General features: G+C 35.7%; 1 protein-coding gene across 4 annotated transcripts in view; it reads right to left on the bottom strand.

Moving 5' to 3' along the window:
• Positions 1–22,581, bottom strand: part of SEMA3D (semaphorin 3D) — a 201,058-nt gene that overhangs the window by 122,803 nt on the left and 55,674 nt on the right. For all 4 annotated transcript variants that reach the window (XM_040472791.1, XM_040472790.1, XM_040472789.1 and 1 more), the window contains exon 2: positions 6,122–6,312. In XM_040472791.1, coding sequence (XP_040328725.1) covers positions 6,122–6,272 — 151 coding nt within the window. In that variant the 5' untranslated portion in view covers positions 6,273–6,312. The remainder of the gene's footprint in view (positions 1–6,121; positions 6,313–22,581) is intronic.

The following is a 22,581-nucleotide window of genomic DNA, read 5'->3' as shown; positions in this document are numbered from 1 at the left end:
TGAACATGACATTGCTGATAATACGTCTTCCTTTACTTTCTTCATTGACTTCCTGTATACTACAAACTACTGATTTTTCTCCTACATGGTTTCTCTGGGCACTTCTTTTCAGTTCACTTTGAAGCTCATTTCCCCTTTCTTTACTTTCTTGGCTTAAGAGAATCCCAGAACTCAATCCTCCAAATTCTTCTACATCCCTTTGTTATCTCATAGAGTTTCACGGATTTCAAAATTTCTATATGCTAACTGCCAAATTCATATCTCCAATGACATCTCCCATAAACTCCAGAAATTATGTACTCAAATGCCTTCCTGGCATCTCATTTAGACATCATAATAGTCTTGTCTTCTCCAACAAATATGTCCACTTGATTTCCCCCCAAAACCCACTTCTTTCACAATCTTCACCATCTCAACTGATGGTATCTCCATCCTTAAATTTAAAAAAAAAAAAAAAAAAAAAAAAAAGATGGAGTCAGATTTGACTCCTCTATCTTCATGTCTGATCCATCAAAAAATCCCGTTGACTCTACCTACATATCATCCTCTTCTCCTACCTCACTGCAACCAGTCTGGCCCACAGACCATCATTTCTTACCAGCATTATTACAATATGTCTACTTCCCTGACCTCCCCCTTTCAGTGTATTTACAATACAGAAACCACAATGATCCTATAATAATAAGAGTCAGATTATGTCACCTCTGTGCCAAAATTCTCCAGTGAATTCCCAACACACAGACTAAAAGCCAATGTTTTGACAATGACAACAGTGGAAGAATCTAATCTTTTTCCTTCTACCAACTCTCTGATTAAATTAATCTTCTTTCCTCTATCTCAGTGTTTTTCAGCCATGTTGTCTTCCTTAGGATTCTTAAACATGGCAGACACATTTTTGCCTCATGACATTTGCACTGGCTGTTTCTTTTGCCAAAAAATATTTCTTTCCCAAGTATCTGCATGATTTGCGACAGTAATTTCTTTAAGTACTTGTGAGAAACATCACTTTCTCAGTGAGCTCTTCCCTCACCACATACTTGACTACTGCACTCCCACCATTCTCTAGCTAACTTTCCTGATTCATTTCTCCCCATAGCACTTACCGTCTTCTATTTTGCTAGGCAATGTACTTATATATGGCCTGCCTTTCCTATCAGAATATAAACCACGTGATGACAAGGATTTTGGCCTCTTCCATTTGCTGGCATATCCCCTTGTTGCCAGAACAAGGCCAGAAACGTAATGGGCTTTCAGAAACTATTGTTATTAACTGTTGACAGTTAAACATCACACACACACAGTAAGATTACCCCTAAATTCTTGAAACTACAGAAGCCCAGATGAACAGCCTCTGTTTAGAGAAAATACATTTGGGAAAACAAGTGCGTTCATTCAAACATGACACATCTACCAAAATTAAACCATCGGTGACTTGCTTCATAGAAAAAAAACATACATTACATGTAAATCCTTATTATAAGATTGATAAGGCTTCTTCACTAAGTACTTAAGGGGAGGTATTCAGAGCAAGCCGGCTTCTTTTCCCATTAATTTGACAACGAAAATGTCCACTCTAGATTGCATTTTGTGGTTGGAACTCCTTAGTGATTTTAATGATTCACTTTAACCCATTCTGAAGGTTACCAACCATCAAAGACACTACTCTTATCAAGGTCAACAATGATCTTTTTAACTGGAAGGGCTCATTAACTACTAGAAGACCACAACAGTAAAAATACTGGAAAGCACCTTTAATAAATTCACAATCTCTGGGTGGTACTTAACTGAAGGAAACTAACTCCAGTAGGAAATGCTTTGGGAGTAAGTGGAAGTAATCTTAATATGTGTTGTAAACAAGAGGGAGCTACATGTATTTTTCACAGTTGTTCCCATAGGGAAACCTTTGGTCTGTAGACAATCATTCACATCTAGCAAGATAATAATGTTTCACAAAAAGCATAATTGACGGTATTATGCTTACTATGCGACACACTGACTTAGGGGGATATTCAAATGGAACTGATAGCTGAATTCCCCTTATGCCAGGTTCAAAGGATGTATTAAGAAAAAAGATGATACACGTGAAACATATGCATATCATGCATACACGTATATGTAATAGATATAAGCCATTCACATATAAGGTAGTACTAAAATCTAAAATTAGGAAAGGAAAAAGAAAAGCTAGAGAGACTATACAAAAAAGAAAAAAAAAAAAAGGGGCGCCTGGGTGGCGCAGTCGGTTAAGCATCCGACTTCAGCCAGGTCACGATCTCGCGGTCCGTGAGTTCGAGCCCCGCGTTGGGCTCTGGGCTGATGGCTCAGAGCCTGGAGCCTGTTTCCGATTCTGTGTCTCCCTCTCTCTCTGCCCCTACCCGTTCATGCTGTCTCTCTCTGTCCCAAAAATAAATAAACGTTGAAAAAAAAAAATTAAAAAAAATAAATAAATAAATAAAAAGAAAAAAAAAGATGAAAAAAACACTACAATTCATAATAAGAAATGAGTCTTTGTATATTCAATTAACTTTCATTTTTCTCTTCCTATTCCAAAGCTTTTGTCCAGTTCTTTATTTTACCTACCTCATTTTCTGGTTCTCCAAACAAATAATATTGCAGATGCTAATGATTCCTGGGCAAAAATATCCTGAACCCATGAGTTCCTTCACAACGATTGTGAAATATGGAATGTTTATACTATTTATCACAGGATTGAAATCGGTCATCTCTCACAAGTTATTTTTTACTACATCTGCAGTATAAACTGTACACGCCACTGAGAGAAGTCCAACCTATAGGGCAAAATGTATATCATAACCTTATAACATGAATTCCAGATACATACAGCATCCTGATCTCCAAGTTTCCTTACCTGCATCCCTGGTCAGCAAGTAAGGAAGCATGAACCATGGAAAGCAAAGAAAACAAAGTGGAGTTTGTGACCAGAAAAATTAAATATTTTTGAAAACAAAAGTATTTTTTCACTTCAGCTGATGTTCCCAACCTCACATTGTGGCAGTGTTTTAATGCCCAAAGCACAAACTTTTAGACGCTCCCCAAACTATCTAAGCAATGGGTGGTATTAGCTGATCTCAATTAGTTAGAATCAAAAGAGAAGGAAAATGCCAAGAGAGAGCTATGATCGTTATCTCAGAAGTAGGAATGTTGTGTACAGGCAATCTGCCTCACCATAACCCCAAATTAGCAGGAATTTTTACATCATAGCTGTTTATTCTGGAACAGCTCACTTAAAAATATCAGGATTTGAACTATTTTCTTTCTCAACTCTCAGATATGGTGGATAAAAGGTGGACATGGAAGTGGTTCACATTCTTGGAAGTGGATGTGCACATTCATAGTGCTGAATAGATGATTTCCAAAGAGATGAGATATTCTTTTATTTTTTTATTTTTTAGTGTTTATTTTTGAGGGCGGGGGGAGAAACAGAGTGTGAGCAGAGGAGATGCAAGGAGAGGGAGACACAGAATCCAAAGCAGGCCCCAGGCTCTGAGCTGTCAGCACAGAGCCTGACGCGGGGCTCAAGCTCATGGACCGCGAGATCATGACCTGAGTCAAAATCAGATGCTTAACCACCTGAGCCACCCAGGCGCCCCAACCTATTCTTTAAAGTGTGAAGAGGAGTGCTCTGTTAGGGTTGTGAATAATTCTCCTAGTAAAGATGACCACTCAATTATTAGCATACAATCTGGAAACAAAAGGCTAATAGTAGCTATGGGGAGCTAGCAGAGGTGTGTGTGTGTGTGTGTGTGTGTGTGTGTGTGTGTGTGTGTATCTTTGGAGGGTGGGTTGGGAGGAGGTTTCCATAATTCTCATCCTGCATTCAATCTTTGTTGCTGCTTACCAGGCTGCGACATGTCAATTACCCAAATGTAAACAAAAATCTAAAAAACATAACACTTGGAACGTATACTTAATAGAAGAACCATCAAAAGAGTAATTCTTACTGCATTTAATCCAACACTTACACCAGTTCTGCTTTTATATAAATAAGCACTAGGCACTGAGAGGAGTGACAGTCTATACAGAGATAAGTAAACAAGACTTTGAACTCACAGGATTGATTCCAAGTCCAAAAACATGTGCATACAAAAACAAACAAAACAAAACAAAACCCTCAAACTAGGGATAAACTAATTAGTAGCAGCTATATGGAATTAATTAATAATATTTTTCTATTTTTAGGCGCCAATTTGCTAGTTTCAAATAATCAACTTATCACATTTGAGTTCATATTTTATAACCATTTGTATGGAACTATCATTATGAACCCAAATGATCACGATGACGATATATATTTTTTTCCATATATTTATCAAAAGGCATAACATCTCACAAGTGTGTAGGTCTCTTTGGGCCACACTGTCATCTTAAATAGAGCATGTGGCCTTCTTCAACTCTGTTTAATTTGGCAACTGAAAATCATATAGCCAGACAAACATCAGCATGGTGCCTCTGTAAATGTTAAAGCTCACTCTGATGGGTGAGTGCCTCAGGGAAGAACCACTAATGACCAGGAACTAAGAAATAGGATCAGGCAGTTAGTGTCTATGCAGCACGAGGCTGACTCAGGAGCTGAGCCACGACCCAATCTGAAACCTTGGCAAGTTTCTCAGTTTCTTGGTATCTCAGCATACCCATATATGTAGGAAGGGGATGATAACAATCCTCACCATAACAGCCGGTGCTAAGGATGAAATGACATCACACCGCGTTTATACCAATGCTTTGCTCTCTGTTTCTTTGCAAGTCTGATTTATTTTGTGTTGTTCACACATATCAATGTAATCTTCTAGTGTTATTCACTCTATCATAGGAATCAGAGTTTCCTTTTCCTTTTTCCCCTTCAACCTCTTTATTTTCAAACTTTCTGTATCTTTTTTTTTAATTGTTTGGACTTTTATATTTGTTTTCTGTTCTTTTCTTAAGATTAATTCTGAATACAGGCAAATGAACGACTCTGACTTGTGCATACGATGGGTTGTGGAAAATCCATATACTTGGGGAATCACATCCCTTATCAGGATAGAGAACTCTTCCATAATTCCAAAACATTTCTTTCCATATCTCTTCCCAGTTAATCCTCCCCTCAACCACACAGAGGCAATTTTCTGGGTTTGTTTTTTGTTTTCTTGTGTGCTTTTTTTAAACTGCTTAAAAAAGTCTACAAAAATAATAGAACTCAAAAATAATATGTTGCCTTAACTCTTTAACTCAGGAGATATAAATTCCAGACAGATACCCACGTATGAAATGTGTAATGGGTATAATGCCAATTCCACTTCCACTTATATTTGACATGAAGTTAGGTTTTATTATTGATATTCAATTTGAACTCAGTAAGTTGTTTTAAACAGCTATTAAAACTGCAGGCATAAGTTTTACCTACCAAGTTTGGTATAAAGGAGTATAAGTCCCTACATCCTTCTCATCACTTAAAGTATTAAAGAAGCAAGAAGAGAAAACAAAAGAAATACATTTTTAAGAATAAAACTTGGCATAGTCCCTGTCTATCTATCTATACACATAAACATACACACATGTAAGATGACTAAATATAACTCATATAAACTTTGCTTTTATGTTAATTTAAACATTTAAAAACAATTAGCAGATTTCATTTCTTAAAGAGATTTTCATTTCTGTATTTCAAGCCTTCCACGTGGTCTTTTTAAAAGAATAAACATGTATATGTTTGAGATCTTAATGGTAGGTTAGTGTATTAATTTTTTGAAGATATTTTACTGTGTTTAAAAATAAATCCCCTCTAACTAGGGATGAACTAATCCATACGAGCTATATGAAATTATGTTTTTCTATTTTTAGGGACTGATTTGTTTTAATACAAATCTGATTATAACCTATAAACCAAATCACCAAATCATGTTAATCAGTAGCTGATCATTGTAAATAATGAGCTGAAAAGGGTACACGAATAACCCAGGCACCATTTCCCTCACAAAAATGATAATTGGGCATTGTATTCTATAATATTTTTATTAACTGATGCCAATACTATAAACATTTCACCGAAGTCAGTACGCATTTCTAAAGAAAAGAAATACAATCATCAAAAAGACAATCCGAAAAACATTTACAGACTTACCTTTGTAAGTCAGCTTGAGTCGTGGAATATTTTGCTTAGCAGTTCCAATGACAGGAAGAAACAGCATGGTCATGCTTAGCATCATCAAGGCATGAAAAAGGTGAAAATTGTGGCTTCTGGACTTTGGTCTCTCATTTTTAGTAGCATTCATGATGAAAACAATGTCCTCTTTCAAACAGTGAAAATTCAATCTAAAAAATAAGAAAATAATCATTAACAGAGCAGTTTGCTGTTTTTCCTAGACTTACTAAATTGTAATTTTCTGAATGTGTATAGATTTTAAAAATAACAATTGCACCTTCTCCCCTGTTTTGATTTTGCAAATTGTTACAAGGGAAATGAATCAGAACTGATTGATAAAATTCAGGTCTGCCTTTACTCAGATGCAGAGGAGAATGCATACTAAAGTTTCAACTATTTATGATAATTAGCTTCCCTTCTGTAACAAAGTTTTGTTTTGTTTTTAACACAAATGCAAGAGGAACCAACTCTTTCTAACGTCATGAGTTCTTTACTCAAATAAGAATACGGGTAGAAGCCTATTCTTTCCCTGTATCATCCCCAAGGAGAAAGATCCCCAAGCAAAAACAAATAAAAGCTGTCATGTTCAGGGAGTTCTTCTCTTGTTTCTGACATAAAGATTTTTTTTTTAAGTTTATTTATTTATTTTGAAAGAGAGAGACCATGAGGAGGGATAGAAGGGAAGACAGAGAGAGAGAAAGAGAATCTCAAGCAGGCCCTGTGCTAACAGTGCAGACCTGGGGCTTGATCTCAGAAACCATGAGATCGTCACCTGGGCCAAAATCAAGAGCTGGAGGTTTAACTGACTGAGTCAATTAGGTGCCCTGTGACATAAAGATAGTTTAAAAGTCTGCCTAAAATTGGAAAAATTGGCAATGATTAGGTCAGAGCCACCGCCACCAATTTTAGGCCTGGGATAATGTGATTTAACCTGCACTCTATATACTATTCCACACACGGCAGTAATGAAAAGAAAAACAAAATGTAATATAAAAGGCTTTATAAAAGAGAGGAAGTTGTGATCAACTAGGTTGCCATAAATAAGCTGCCTTGCTTGTCTTTCTTAAGACCTGAAATAAATTAAAACACACATTTCAAACTAAGCCTGATAATAATAATGACAAATAATATTGATTGAATATTTATAGGTACCAGATACTTCCTTTAAAATGCTTTCCATAACTGAAATAACTTAATCCTGTTAAATGAACTAAACAAGGAGGCCGTGAGACTGGGGTGACTCTAATGCAGTGGCGGCCTCCTAAGCAAGCTGAGATGTAAGTCTACAAAATCAAAGTTACAAAATCGAAAGTTACAAAATCAAAGTTACAAAATCAAAACACAAGGGACAACCAATCACAAAGAACCAACTAGGCCCCAGGCTGTAGCCAATTTTTTCTCTGCTTTGGCACTTTCTCTGTCCAAGTCTTTACTCTGGCTCCCAGAGGCAACGCGCTCCTAACCACTTCCGGTTGGGCACTACAGGGCTGGAATCAATTTTTGCTCAAATGAACTTAAAATTTTAGTATGTCTCAGTCTACCTTTTACTAATGCCACTGACAGCCTTAAAGGATACATAATTATTTACCTCATTTCACAGATGAGGAAACTGAGGTATACAGTTAAATGGGTCTCCCAAGATCACATGGTCACATAAGAAGTGAATTAAAATATTTGGCCAGGACCTTGGCTAGAGTTGGACTCTTAACCCCTAAGTCTTTGGGTGTTTTGCAAAGTGGTGGAATCAAGGGATCAACTCTTGCAGTCTTCAACTTCTCTTCTTTCTCCACAAAGTTACTGCTGTCTTTCTGAGAAACAGCCCACAGAGAGAATCTCGCTATGCCTACTTCCAGGGAAGATTCCAGATGTGGTACCTGCTTTACCTTTTGTCCAAAAAATTTCTTTACTTCATTAGTAATTGCTGTAGTATAAAGTATCCTTTATAAAAAAAAGTATACTTTAAGTAGTTTTCTAATTATTGAATATCAAAAGGTTCTATGTATATGCTTTAGTTTTAAGACAAGGTCTAATATGAGTGAACTTTCTTATGAAAGAACAACTCTTAAGTAAATGCCTCTGAATATCAAGGATCTAGTTACCTTGAATCTCACAAGTTAAGATCAATCTGGGAAAGTGAAGTAAAATAAAATTTAGGGATGTATTGATTCATTGTTATACATGACAAATATTTTAAGGAAATAGACTACAAGTTTTATGTTGTTTCTTCATGAAATGTTGAACATAAATGCTTAATAAATTATACTTTTTAAAGTATTTTAATTACTTTCAAAGATACCTATAAGAAATACCTAACTGTTCTGTCTTATGTGTAATCTGCACATATTTAATTCTTTTATTTAGGAGATTACCACATATGTGAATAACCAAGGTAATTTAGATACTCATTTAAGAATATTGTAGGGGCGCCTGGGTGGCTCAGTCGGTTAAGGGGCCGACTTCGGCCCAGGTCACGATCTCGCGGTCCGTGAGTTCGAGCCCCGCATCGGGCTCCGTGCTGACAGCTCAGAGCCTGGAGCCTGTTTCAGATTCTGTGTCTCCCTCTCTCTGACCCTCCCCCGTTCATGCTCTGTCTCTCTCTGTCTCAAAAAATGAATAAACGTTAAAAAAAAAATTAAAAAAAAAAAAAGAATATTGTACTAAGGGGCTCCTGGGTGGCTCAGTCGTTGAGCGTCTGACTTCAGATCAGGTCATGATCTCACTGCCCGTTGAGTTCAAGCCCCACGTCAAGCTCTGTGTGACAGCCCGGTGCCTAGAGCCTGCTTTAGATAGATTCTGTGTCTCCTCCTCTCTGCATCTCCCCTGCTCACACTCTGTCTCCCTCTCTCTCTCAAAAATAAATATTAAAAAATTAAAGAAAAAGAATATTGTACTAAATATGCCACATATTACATATTTTATTCACAGTTACTTGGCATTTCTTGATGGTTTCACTTAATTTGAGAGAAAACAGGAATGTCCTTCTGACCAAAAAGATCTATGCCAACAGTAGCCCTTTATGAAAATTTTAGTTTTTAAAACTTTATTAATGCGTATTTTAAACACCAGTAAAGTCCTTCTTTAAATAATGTATTTACATTTTTTTATGTTTATTTATTTTTGAGAGAGAGAGAGAGACAGAGACAGAGTGTGAGTTGAGTAGGGTAGAGAGAGAGAGGGAGACACAGAATCCAAAGCAGGCTCCAGGCTCTGAGCTGTCTGCACAAAGCCTGACGCGGGGCTCGAACCCACAAACCATGAGATCATGACCTGAGCCGAAGTTGGACACCCAACCGACTGAGCTACCCAGGTGCCCCAAAATAATGTATTTAAAATAAATTCTTCAAAAATAAAGAACTGTATTACTATTTAAAGTAAATTCTTCAAAAATAAAGAAATTACGGCCACAAAACAGTCACTTTAGCTGGTCTACAGAAAAGTTTATCACAATTAGTTTTAAATCATGTGAGTTTTAGGGGCACCTGGGTGGCGCAGTCGGTTAAGCGTCCGACTTCAGCCAGGTCACGATCTCGCGGTCCTTGAGTTCGAGCCCCGTGTCAGGCTCTGGGCTGATGGCTCAGAGCCTGGAGCCTGTTTCCTATTCTGTGTCTCCCTCTCTCTCTGCCCCTCCCCTGTTCATGCTCTGTCTCTCTCTGTCCCAAAAATAAATAAACGTTGAAAAAAAAAATTTTTTTTAAAAATCATGTGAGTTTTAAGTTACTCAGTCTCTTAAGAAATGACTTGCAACCTTTCAATTTGTCACTTATCCCAGTAAAAAACAGATACACCCACTGACTTACAGGATCTCCTTAAAAACTTACTACGTTTTTGCAAATAAGAACATATGTACAAGAATATACACGTAACAGTCATTAACATCATAGCTGGTCCCCAACCATTTGTTAACCCTTTATAGATGAGGGAAAAAATAAGATTATTTTCTGAAAGGAGTGATTGATTATATACAAATAATTGAAGCACCATGAAATAATTTCTAAAATTAAGATAGTTCTGGGATGCTATGGAAGATAGCTCAAACGTGTATCATACAGATTTAAGCAAGACAAGGATAGTTTCATGGCAGACAGTGAAAGGAGAATGGAAAGCAAAAAGAGCTAGTTTCAGAAGAGAGTGATATTTCCTTAAGGGCTCTTGAAAAACCTGAAGCATTATAGTCTTGATTAGATTGCTATGAGGAGAAAGGAGGGACAGAGTAGCATAATCCGGAGAGGTGGAAGACAAAGGACACCAAATATGAACTTGACCTAACTGCGAAATGTGCCTCATGCCTGTTCTGGTACCTAATATATTATGACTCAAACAGTGCCATTACTCCACACTGCCTTTGAGGTTAGATCTTATGTGCTGATTCCATCCATACTCATCAGCAACTCTAATCCCATTTGCCTGTTGCTTCCATTTTTCCCTAGATCTACATGTCAGCAAAATATGGGTCTCTGATCGAAGAAGATCCACAGCCTTGATCTACAAACACGTATTATTCCACCTACCCTTGCCCCTCACCAAAATGAAAGGCAAATTGAATGCAGAGTTTAAGTACATTAAATTTTTCATTAGGCTTAGTTTTTCTGAACTTCTGGACATGTAAAATACTACTTTTTTTTTTTTCACGACATGCAACAATGCATGTAATGTGAACGTATGTTTATGTACACAGGCAAAAGAGAGGGAACTTTCCATGTGTGCATTTTATTAGCAATAACGACCTCAGTACAGGACCTTTCTTGGGAATTAACGACCAGTTGGGGTTAATGGCCCTTGGGTATGTATTGAGATAATTCCTCCTCCAACTGATCATTAATCGCTAAGACATGCCCTGTGCCTCTACCACTATAAGTTAAGAAGATTGATGTTTGGCTTTCAATGAACAGTAGTCATACTGTTCTTTGTAACCCAACTCATTAATACTGTTAAATAAGTTAAAAATCAAAGTTCTGTTTTCCTTGCTACTATGACAGTCTGATAAGTGCACACACGTGCTGAAACATATGCTAAGGGTGAGGGACAAAATAAAACAAAAATCCTGAAACTGCTGGAACTTCTTGACTTTAAATATTTTCCTACTATAAAACAGTCACTCTCTATAATCTGCTGTTCCTGATTCACTGTTTTCCTTCCCAACAATCCTCTGAATTCAATAGTTAATCTTTTAATTGAGGTAATTTATGGGTTAAATATATAGCCAAAACCTCTCCACTAATATGATATTTTGCCATCTTCCTTCCAATGGATGTGGATGTGTGTCTGTGTGTGTGTGTGTGTGTGTGTGTGTGTGTGTGTGTGTGTGTTATGTATGACATGTGTGTGTGTCCTGCATCTGGGAGGAATTATAGAGAGAAGTAGGTGTGATTTAACCTAAAGTGGGTGGATTTAGTGAATTGCATAGGTTATACTGCATGCTACTGTCTGTAACAAGCTCGACCTGGAGCCAATTAACTGCATGTAATCTATTCCAGATGTTCACTGGAACAAACAGCACTCTTGGGGATCTTCAGATGTGGAGCCAATAGAGAGTGTTCTGATTATGAAAGAGTTTTACACACTGTTCCACTAAATCAGAGATCCAAATGCATAATCTAACAGTCAGGAAGGCCTTGTGCCATTTCCCAAAGGAATACAGAGTCCAGGACTTACTGGATGGGTAGTAACTCATCAAAATATTATTTGAGAAGCAAAGGATATGCAATTTTATATGTGAACTTCATTGATTTGACTTATTTATCTATACTTATTTGTTCCAAATATCATTAAGATAATGTAATTATGGTGAAAAATATATCCTATGCATAGGACAAGAATTAAAATACACAAGTCTTAACACATAAAACCTTAAACACTTACATTTAGGATTTTTTCCTCAGGTGTGTGTGTGTGTGCATGTGTGTGTGTGTGTGTGTGTGTGCGTGTGCACGCACGTGCTCATGTGCACACATTGGGGAAAGGAGGAAAAGAATCTTTGATGCTGAATTTATAAAGAGCTGTTTGTTGCTCATACCTTTGTGGTACACGTAAGGTCGCTTGGGAATATTTTTACTCATTCAGGAGACACTAGGAATTATGACTACACCCAAATTAATAGTATTATCTGTATAAACTCACTGTGGCTTAGTTTTAGCTCATATTTTTGACTTATTGTCTGATTAGATGGATTTTCTGTAGGGTACACAAAACTGATAAATTATTAGTAACATAACTTCATGATACATATACGGACAAGAAACCAAACGGAAGTTATAGAAGAAACTTGAGAATCAAAGAAACAACACAGGCAAGCAAAGAGAAGAATTCTGTTTGCAGAGGGCTACCTTATGTTCCGTGGATCAAGTGGAACAAAGCAGATGGTGATAACAAGGCAGAATGCAACAGGATGTAGGAAGATCCACCAGAATGGAGCTTGGAATGCGTTCATGTACATGTATTTTATGTCATCCTTTCTACATTTTTCTTTGTATTTTCTAATATATCTAATATCCTGCTGCTCAGCGCAGGCAGGGGTATGCAGTCACTTCTCAAGTGTACAGAACTATCTCCAGTGAGGAGAATTTATAGGGCAACAATTTTTGGTTGAAAAATTTTAACTCTCCATTAATGGACTTCATTGTTTTAAGATGTCATGAATTCCTCAACAATTAATATAATCCCATGGAGTCTGAAAGACCATTTGATTTTTCAGAGATCATGAAGAGCAGATTGAACATTTAGTTAAATGTTAATTTACTTCCTAACATCCTTATGATAATAGCCAGTGATATTTCACTATATGCCTAAGTATGAATATCATCAGTAATCAGCCGTGAAGTTCAGCTGAATTCTTTGCCAGTAAAGATACATTACATCAGTGACTTTTATTTTGCAGTGGTTTAACCACAATGTTTACATTGCTAAAATACACTGAAAATATACTGTATAAAAACCTGCTCAACAAAGCACCATTGTTAAACGTTACTTGGGTTTCCATGCCTTATAGCCTTGTATGTATGGCCAGGTCAAATTATTCAGGATATCACCCCTAATGAATGCAGTTCAATAGAAAATAATAGTAAGACTTCAGAAGGCACACGTGTAACCTGTTAGAACATAGTGGGTTGCACTTTTTCCTGAACACAACAGAAACAACAAAACAATGCTCTTAAGAGGTCCTAAAGAAATCAAGTGTTCCCAAGGTACAAACTGCTCAAATAATTAACATATTTGCAAAAAAAATTAATAATAATGAAACACTACTGTAACATGACTTTATGCTAATCATTTTCATTATCCTAAATCTTACACCATTTGGCTACTCAAAGCAGCACACTGTTAGTTATCATTTCACAGGGTCAGAGAAAGCACCAGCAGCATAATCTTAAATTTGATTAACCTGCAATTCAAAGACTTACGATTTTCACTTTCCAACTCTTACAATCTGGAGAGTATTTTAATCGATGCACCTTCTCGTGACCAAGATCATCTTATTTCTCACCTTTTTGAATTCTGATATGCATTTTGAGGATTATAAAATATTTATATATATTCTACAGAAATATTTATAGAAATTACAGATTACTTGGCAAATTTCAATGTCTGTCATTTGTACTCAAAATAAAAATGTATAATTAAGCTGATTGTTTTTTAATAACCCCCACCTCAAATATTCTGAATGTGCCTCCCATGTTTTAAAAAAAATTGCTTTTTTTTTATAAATAGACTGTTAAATAAAGAAGAGTAGGAATTACTGAAATTGAGATGGCAAAACAATTGTATTCTCTTGAAACAATAAAATAAGAATTAGCCATGTGTTTATTATTGAGAGGTTATTCTAATTTTTTTTATTGCTTTTACCTTTAAGGAATGTCATTATTATCAAAACGGAGTGCTACTTTGGTAAACATCTAAAAATTTTAAATTCCTTTCTTGCAATATACATCTAGGTATTAATGTGGACATTGAGCTCTACACCCAATAAAGATTTTTCCCAAACTGTATAATGTTTACCTAATATTTATGCTAATGTGGGCAGCAAATGGATTGGAATCTTAAACTGACTCTCTAATGATAACATGTACAAAACATTCTGTATACAGACTAATTTAGTGTCCCGATCTCTCTAAATAACCGCGCACTAAGAAACTTGTCTTTCAAAGCAACGTATGTATTTTATTGTATTAAAAACTATTACGGTGCTTGCTTCAGCAGCACTTATACTAAGGCTGAAGCACTGCAAAGAGGAATAAAGAGAAGAGCGTGGTACCAGCATAAGAATGATGGACAAATGCGCAGTTAAGAATTTTTTATTTCCTGACCTGTACGGTGCTCCTGTTCTTTACAATTTCCGTATGCATAAGTTCTGATAAAAAAATATTTATTGAAATAATTACTTATGTTAAAGGAAGAAAACGTAAAGAGATTTTTTTTATTATTCAATGCATACTCTCCAAGACTATGAAACAGGAAATTCACCATATCCTTAAAAACAATACATACAGGTTATTAGTTGCCGACTGATAAAATTTATATCAACCTTATACAAAACCATTTATGTACAACAAATAGTATTTAAGTGATTTCCTGCAGGAAGTCTAAGTTAAAACATGGATTCACACGACAGTTAATTAGAATCTCAAGGATGTAACTACTGGAAACTAGTAAATATTTCCAAATGAATTAAATAATGTTTAAAGACATATAATATTGAATAAATATAAGGATTCTCTGTAAAACTCCTAACACTTATATAAACAGACCAAGAAATCCAATCAAATCTACCATTAATTCCAATATTTAACAGCAAACTTTTTAAGTAGGAAAAAAAAAAGCATATACCAGGAAAAATGTGACCTTGAACTTCATATTCACATTAATTCTCCAGGAATGCATGTACTTTTAAGATCAAGACATGTAAAATAAGTTAAATGACTCCTTTATAGCCTTTTTTTTTTTTAAGGAAAAAGATGTACTAAACACATTAACACTATTTGTTTCATCACTATTTAATGAAACACCTTAGGGAAATAAACATTTCTAGCACCATGAGGCATTCATTCCATCTGCATAAGGAGGAGAGTTTAAATAATTCACTTCATAAACAGCACTACCTGAGAATAAAAATAGGTAGTGTGTGAAAGGAAACTTGGTGTCATATGCAGAATTTAGTAACCCAGCCTTTATATTAGATTTACATTTCATCATATTTGGAATTTCATGAGGCAACTGGGCTAAGTGGGTGATGGGAACTAAGGAGGGCACTTGTGATGAGCACTTGTTGTTACAAGTAATGAATCACTGAATTCTAATCTTGAAACCAATATTACATTATGTATTAACTAATTAGAATTTAAATAAAAACTTGAAACAAAAAAATTTACACTTTTAATATAATTAATGTTATTTTACTTATTTTTTGCATATTGAATTCAGCACCACTGATGACCATGCAAACAATGAGGCAGTCTTTTCAACAAATAAAAAAAAAACTGTCAAGCACTTTTGGTAATAGTTCTTTAATGATTATTGTTTATATTGTTTAATGATGATATGTTCATGGATTTCATCTTGCTTTAAAATGCTTCATATGCGATTGTTCTGATCCATATAGATATAGATATAGATATAGATATAGATATAGATATAGATGATACAGATATTTTCGCTCAACAGTTTCACTCTTGGCAGATGAGGAAACTGAGGCAAAAAGACAGTACATCACTGGCCAAGGCCCTTCAGCAAAGATCAGATGCAGGGTCAAGTTACTATACACATAGAGCTCCTTCAACAATGCCAACAAGGTGGGTGGGGCGTGGGAAGGAGAGCCTGCCCTGGGGTCCACATTGTCTAGGCAATACGTATCTGGAGATGGAGAAGTGCCCTTAACCTAGTGGCCATTCTTGTTGGCATGTACCCCAGGCTCTGTTTGGCAATATCTAATAGAATATTTTTGATGAAGGCAACGCTCTGTATCTTGTTGTCCATGATGGTGCTCTGTCTCCGTCTCTCTCTCTCAAAAATAAATAAAACATTAAAAATAAATAATAATAAATAAATAAAATGGCTATAAAGACCTTTCATGAACTTAATTGTTTTTCATATTCTTTAAGCAATTTATTCTGCCTAATTATGATGCCACTTAAGAAGTTTAGATCCTTTATACTTGGTAAGTTATGACATTCTTTGACATATAGAATTATTTTAAATAGTTAATTTAAATTATTTTCTGCATCAAAAAATAACCACAATTAACGCAGCTGTATTTTATCCAAATATTTTTACAAGTATTTTTTTCTTACATTAAAATTGTTACTTTATTAGAAAGTGAATTTTGAAATTCATACCAGCTTATAAAACATGCTGAATCCAACTTCATTATTAACACTCTATGATTATATACAATAACATAGCAAAATTTTGTCTGATACGTAACAGGAGTTCAAAAATATTTTTTAGTTTACAATAACCCAGAAAACAGGAAAGCAATATCTCCTAACTGAAAGCACAACAAAATTAGTTATTATGTTAATACTCAATTAGGTTTAGGTAAATTAAAAAGACAAAACTTTGAGTTACATTTTAAATCATTCCAGATCTGTAATCATGCCAAGCATTATTTATAACACTTTTCAAAATTGCTGTATTTATAGCATACCAAAGATTTGAAGTTGTTTCTCCCACAGATTCAGAGTTACTGAACCTCTTAGAACATTTTAATATATCTGCTAACTCTAAGATGGAATATTAAAAGCACATATTGGGGCACCTGGGTGGCTCAGCTGGTTAAGCATCGGACTGAGTTTGAGCCCCACATCAGGTTCTGGGCTGACACCTCAGAACCCGGACCCTGCTTTCGGATTGTGTCTCCCTCTCCCTCAGCACCCCACATCACTCATGCTCTGTCTCTCTCTGTCTCTCTCTCTCTCCCTCTCTCTTAAAAATAAACATGAAAAAAAGCACATATTAAAAAGTCTTCCATATTCAATAACTGTCCCCATATATATTTGTATAAGTATTCAATATTTCTATATCATGAGCTTTACTGTCCCCAAAATGCATATATCAACTCATGTTAATTAGAAACTAATAAAGCTAAAGAGAAATGATGATGTATAATACCAAATACCATTACTGCAAAATGATTAATATTGTTTTATAATTAATACAAATTTTAACTTTCTTTATATATATCTTCATATGAAGATATTATCCTTTTTTTTTTTTTTTTTTTTTTTTTACTTTTTATTTGTTTATTTAGACACAGAGACAGTGTGAATTCAGAAGGGGCAGAGAGGGCGACAGAGAATCCCAAGCAGCCTCCGTACTATCAGCATGGAGCCCGATGTGGGTCTGGAACTCACAAAACTGTGAGATCATAATATGAGCCAAAACCAAGAGTGGGATGCTTAACTGACTAAATCACCCAGGTGTCCCAAAGATATTATATTTTTAAGTTATGACTCTGTAATTTCTTCAGAAACAATGTTAGATATACTAGATATGCAGTATAGAAACGCAGTCTGAACTTTGTTAAAGAGCCCTGGGTAAAGCTAAATTAATCTCTTGTTACCTGTATTCTCTTAATACATAGAAGACAGTAGTTCCTGGACTCACACACATTTGTATTTAAAAAGTAACATACAATTATTCGGTACATGAGCAGTAGGTCTGAGAAAAGAATGAACAGAGAGCTGCCATATTGAGACTGATAAATTTCAACTTCTTTATCAGGCGGCCCCAAATTTCTAAACACCCTCTGGTCTTTCTTGTGTAAACATATTTTGCGTTTTTTTTTTTTTTTTTTTTTTTTTTGCCTAATTACATTTTTTTTTTCAACCTTTATTTATTTTTGGGACAGAGACAGAGCATGAACGGGGGAGGGTCAGAGAGAGAGGGAGACACAGAATCGGAAACAGGCTCCAGGCTCTGAGCCATCAGCCCAGAGCCTGACGCGGGGCTCGAACTCACAGACCAGGAGATCGTGACCTGGCTGAAGTCGGACGCTTAACCGACTGCGCCACCCAGGCGCCCCGCCTAATTACATTTTTGAAGGCTGTTCTATAAATTTGGCTCTCCAGTTTTCCCTTCCAACCTCAGCATCATCCCATCCAGTTTCCTATTTACTAATACCACTGTCTCTTTTCTGTCCTTTTTTTTTTTAATTTACATGTAACATTGTAGACACTTAAAACTAGTTTCTGAGCCGTGTTTAATTTCAACTTTACACCCTCAGCTGTATCTGAAGAACTGATTTAAATGGCCATCCCAAACCTTTCTGCCTCATTTAGGGTAAGCAAGGAATTCCTCAGTTTAAGCCTACAGCTGTAGATGGACATTTCTCCACTTTCATTTTTTACATATTTCTCTCCTAGAGAGAATGTCATACCTACATGACCACTGAAGTTTCACTAAAAAATGATACTAGCACTGTAATGTGGATACTTAAATGCACAATTCACTTTAGGTAATCTCTCAAAATGCTTAATAATTAAACTCATTTATTTTTATCACGTGTTACAGCAAATGAGAGGAAATTCTTGAGTATACCAGAGGTGACACAGAGAAAGAAATCAGGTGTTGGTGTGCAATAGTTTAGGTTGTAATCCCTGCTTTGCTATTTATCATCTTTATGCTCGAAGAGAATTCACTCAATTTCTCTAAATCCAGTTTCCTCATCTATATAACTGGATTATCAGTACCTGTCAAATATGACTGTTGCAAAAATAAAATGAGATAATGTAAGAAAAGCACTAGTACCTTGTCGGGCATATAGCTAGCTCTCAAAAAAATGTTAGCATAAAGCTCTTCCATTTTTTCTTAAGTTTAAAAAAAATTTAATGTTTATTTATTTTGAGAGAGAGATATAGAGTGAACAGGGGAGGGTCAGAGAGAGAGGGAGACACAGAATCCTAAGCAAGCTCCAGGCTCCGAGCTGTTAGCACAGAGCTTGACATGGGGCTCGAACTCACAAACCGCAAGATCATGACCTGAGCCGAAATGGGACGCTCAACCAACCTGGCCATCCAGGATCCCCAAGCTTCCAATTTGTAGGGTCATATGCACTGCCAAAACAAAATCCTATCTGAAAGAACACACTTACTTGCTTTATTGGATATGGAAATTGTTAGAAAATAAAAATAAAGCAAAGTAAAAAAGAAATATTTTTATTTGAGAACATTCAAGTTGGAGTTACCAAATATGTTTGCAGAAAAAGTCTATAGAGGAAGTCTTAGAAGTGAGATTAATATTTACAAACAGTTTTGACAGTAAGCCAATCTAAAGTTATCTCTAAAAGCTTATTTGGATATTGTAAGAGCCAAAAGAGTTTATATACAGAAAGAACATAGTCTTAATTATAACTGCTGCACTTTTTCAGAGTATTCAAAACACTGAAATGTTATAGTACAGTAAAATCACAGTTTAAAAACCTTTTCAAACAATATTTAGGTCATTCTCTACATCTCTGACAAGATTTGTATTTGTACCTTCCAGAGCAAGTATAATTTCCATCTAAGGACACGTGTACTTTTCTAAGTCACATGAAGGCAAAGACATCAATCACATTCACCACTGTATCCCCAAAGCCTAGCACAGTGCCTCACAGAGAGTAGGAGATACGTACATATTTGTTAAACAATTGAAAGAAGCAGTCAATCTCCTCTTTCCTTTATCAATCCACTTCTAAGACATATGGTGATAAGAAGCTAAAATCTCTATATATCATCCCTGTGTGTGATATCATGAAAACTCAAAGAACTTGGGTAGTGTCAGGAATCCCAGAATCATATGGGAACTTTTGGACTAAACTAGAATGACCCATGGCTGCTACAGAGATTCATATCCCCCCCCCCCCAAAAAAAAAAAAAAAAAGGAGGAATGACTGAGTGAGTCAGAAACATTATTGGATTCTTGGTTGCTGGATGTGTTTTTTTGAGAGTTTTCAGAATCACATTTTTTCTCTAACCTTCCTTGAAAATGTTACAGAAAACCCTTTTATGCAGAGAAAGGCCATGGAATGTGAAGGGTTTGAAGTTTTGAGTCAGGTAAGCTTAGGTATGAATTCCAGTCTTACCACTTTCTGGTCAAGATTTTCTTTGAAATGTAGGAAATGATGTCACCTTGTTATGTTATTCAATTTGAAATAATATATATTAAAATCTCTATCCACACACTATGTGTAAATATTAACCATGAGAATTATTCTTTTTTTTTTTTTAACGTTTTATTTATTTTTGGGACAGAGAGAGACAGAGCATGAACGGGGGAGGGGCAGAGAGAGAGGGAGACACAGAATCGGAAACAGGCTCCAGGCTCTGAGCCATCAGCCCAGAGCCTGATGCGGGGCTCGAACTCCCGGACCGTGAGATCGTGACCTGGCTGAAGTCAGACGCTTAACCGACTGCGCCACCCAGGCACCCCGAGAATTATTCTTTATAACAGATTAAGACAGTCCCAGTCCCTCACTTGAGTCTGGTCTGTCAATGAACCCTGTTGGTACCTATGAATTGGAAGTAAGCGAATGCTTGTTAACCATTTGGAAAATTCTAACTTTCATCTCCCTCCCCCATCCATGGTCTCAGTGGAGAAACTTTTATAATAAGAAAGTAATACTTTATCTTAAAAAATTTTTTTTAAGTTTATTTATTTTGAGAGAGTGAGCAAGTGCATAAGCAAGGTAGGGGCAGAGAGAGAACTCCAAGTAGATTCCGCACTGTGGGTGTGGAGTCCAATGCGGAGCTTGAGCTCACAAACCGTGAGATCACAACCTAAGCCAAAATCAAGAAATGGACACAACGAACTGAGCCACCCAACTGCCCCAAGAAAATGATATTTTAATGTGATTCTTTCTTTACTATCACCTTTATACTTCTTATTTCTTTCTGTCCATTATTGAGCTTTATCCAGAAGACAAAGCATAAAATTGAACATAGGTAGAAATTAAGCACATATTAAGAATGATCTATTAAGCATTCATCCTGTCTTGACAATTTCTGCATTCCTAGAACATTCACAGCGTAACCTTTTCCAACTAAATATACATCCAGATTAAAAGAAGATGGGAGAGAAGTGTCTAAGTGCTAAAATATGCAAACCACTTAGAAAAAAAAGGAGAGAGGTAAAGATTATTGCTGTCTTAGGCAAGAAAGAATGTGAAGTTCAATTACAATATCACATGCATGTGTCTTTTGGAATGTCAAAGAATAGCAAAGAATTCTTGATTCTAAAACAAAGAGAAAAGATACCTTCGTATACTTGGCATTTCAAAAAAAATCAGTTTTTCAGACATCTTTTCAATAAAACTATTGTATTACTTCAATAAAATTAAGACTTCTTTTACTGAGTTACCTTGTGTACTATTTTACTTATTCACTCAGAAAGGGTTGGCTGACAGGGACTATTAAACATCAGTATTAAGTGGTCATACAACTTTGATTTTTCAAATATTATATTTGATTCATTTAAAAGAAGCATATATATCACCTACGTAATGCAAATTTGTAAATTCATATACTTCAGGAAAAATTATTACCATCTATAAATGGTATTTCAAGACTAAGCCTATAGAAATTGCATTTTGAATTTGTCTATAATATCCTTTTACTTCAAATACTATTTAAAGGGTAAAGTCATTACCATCAGAAGGTAAATTATGCCTTAAAGCTGCTAAAAATAAATTTAAATCAACGAGAAGACATTTTCAGTATTTTGCTATTTACAGATTTCTGTCACATAACTTCAACTACTAAAATTTGACTTTTAAAATATATGTCAGCTTCTCTGGTTATTATTTTATAAAGGATACAGGGAACATGAACAAGGATGAATCATGTTACAGCAGAAAGAGCACTGAGTTAAGGGCCGAAAGACCTGACAAAAGTCCTGGCTTTATCTCATTCGACACATCTTGTCTTTAGGAATTTAATTAATCACTCAATAATTCTCTTATGTAAAGTTACTATGTTGACATGTCACTGACCTAACATGGATATCATGTAGTTCTTATAAAGTGCATATAAATATTTGAAAAATAGTTAGCAGACCACATATATAGACCTAAGCATTTCTTTAAGGGATTAAATTTTTCAACTTAATTTCAGAAAGCCTGCTTAAGATCTATTCTAACTTTTTTCTTTACCAAATAGACAACACACACACACACACACACACACACACACACACACACACACACCCCAGAGGGAAAGGTGAGGAAATATCTATCTGTCCTTTAATTACCGAACAAGGTTGTCATCTGCATCAGTGATGCCATTTAATCATATACATGTTATCTTATCTCTAGGATTAATTTTTCCACTCCATTTTTAAGGCCACTAATGGAGCCTAAGTTGCTATGACTGTATTCCTGAGTTACTACAATTGGTATTCTGGATTCTGACTGTAGACTTCAACCCAGGCAGTGCCTAATGTTTCCAGATTTGTTTTCTTAAAGTGTTTGCTTT

The sequence above is a fragment of the Herpailurus yagouaroundi genome, unplaced genomic scaffold (assembly GCF_014898765.1).
Source record: "Herpailurus yagouaroundi ecotype Mexico unplaced genomic scaffold, PumYag 100, whole genome shotgun sequence".
Taxonomy (NCBI): Eukaryota; Metazoa; Chordata; class Mammalia; order Carnivora; family Felidae; genus Herpailurus; species Herpailurus yagouaroundi.
The sequence above is the reverse complement of the archived record's forward strand: the minus strand, read 5'-3'. Positions and strand labels throughout refer to the sequence as shown.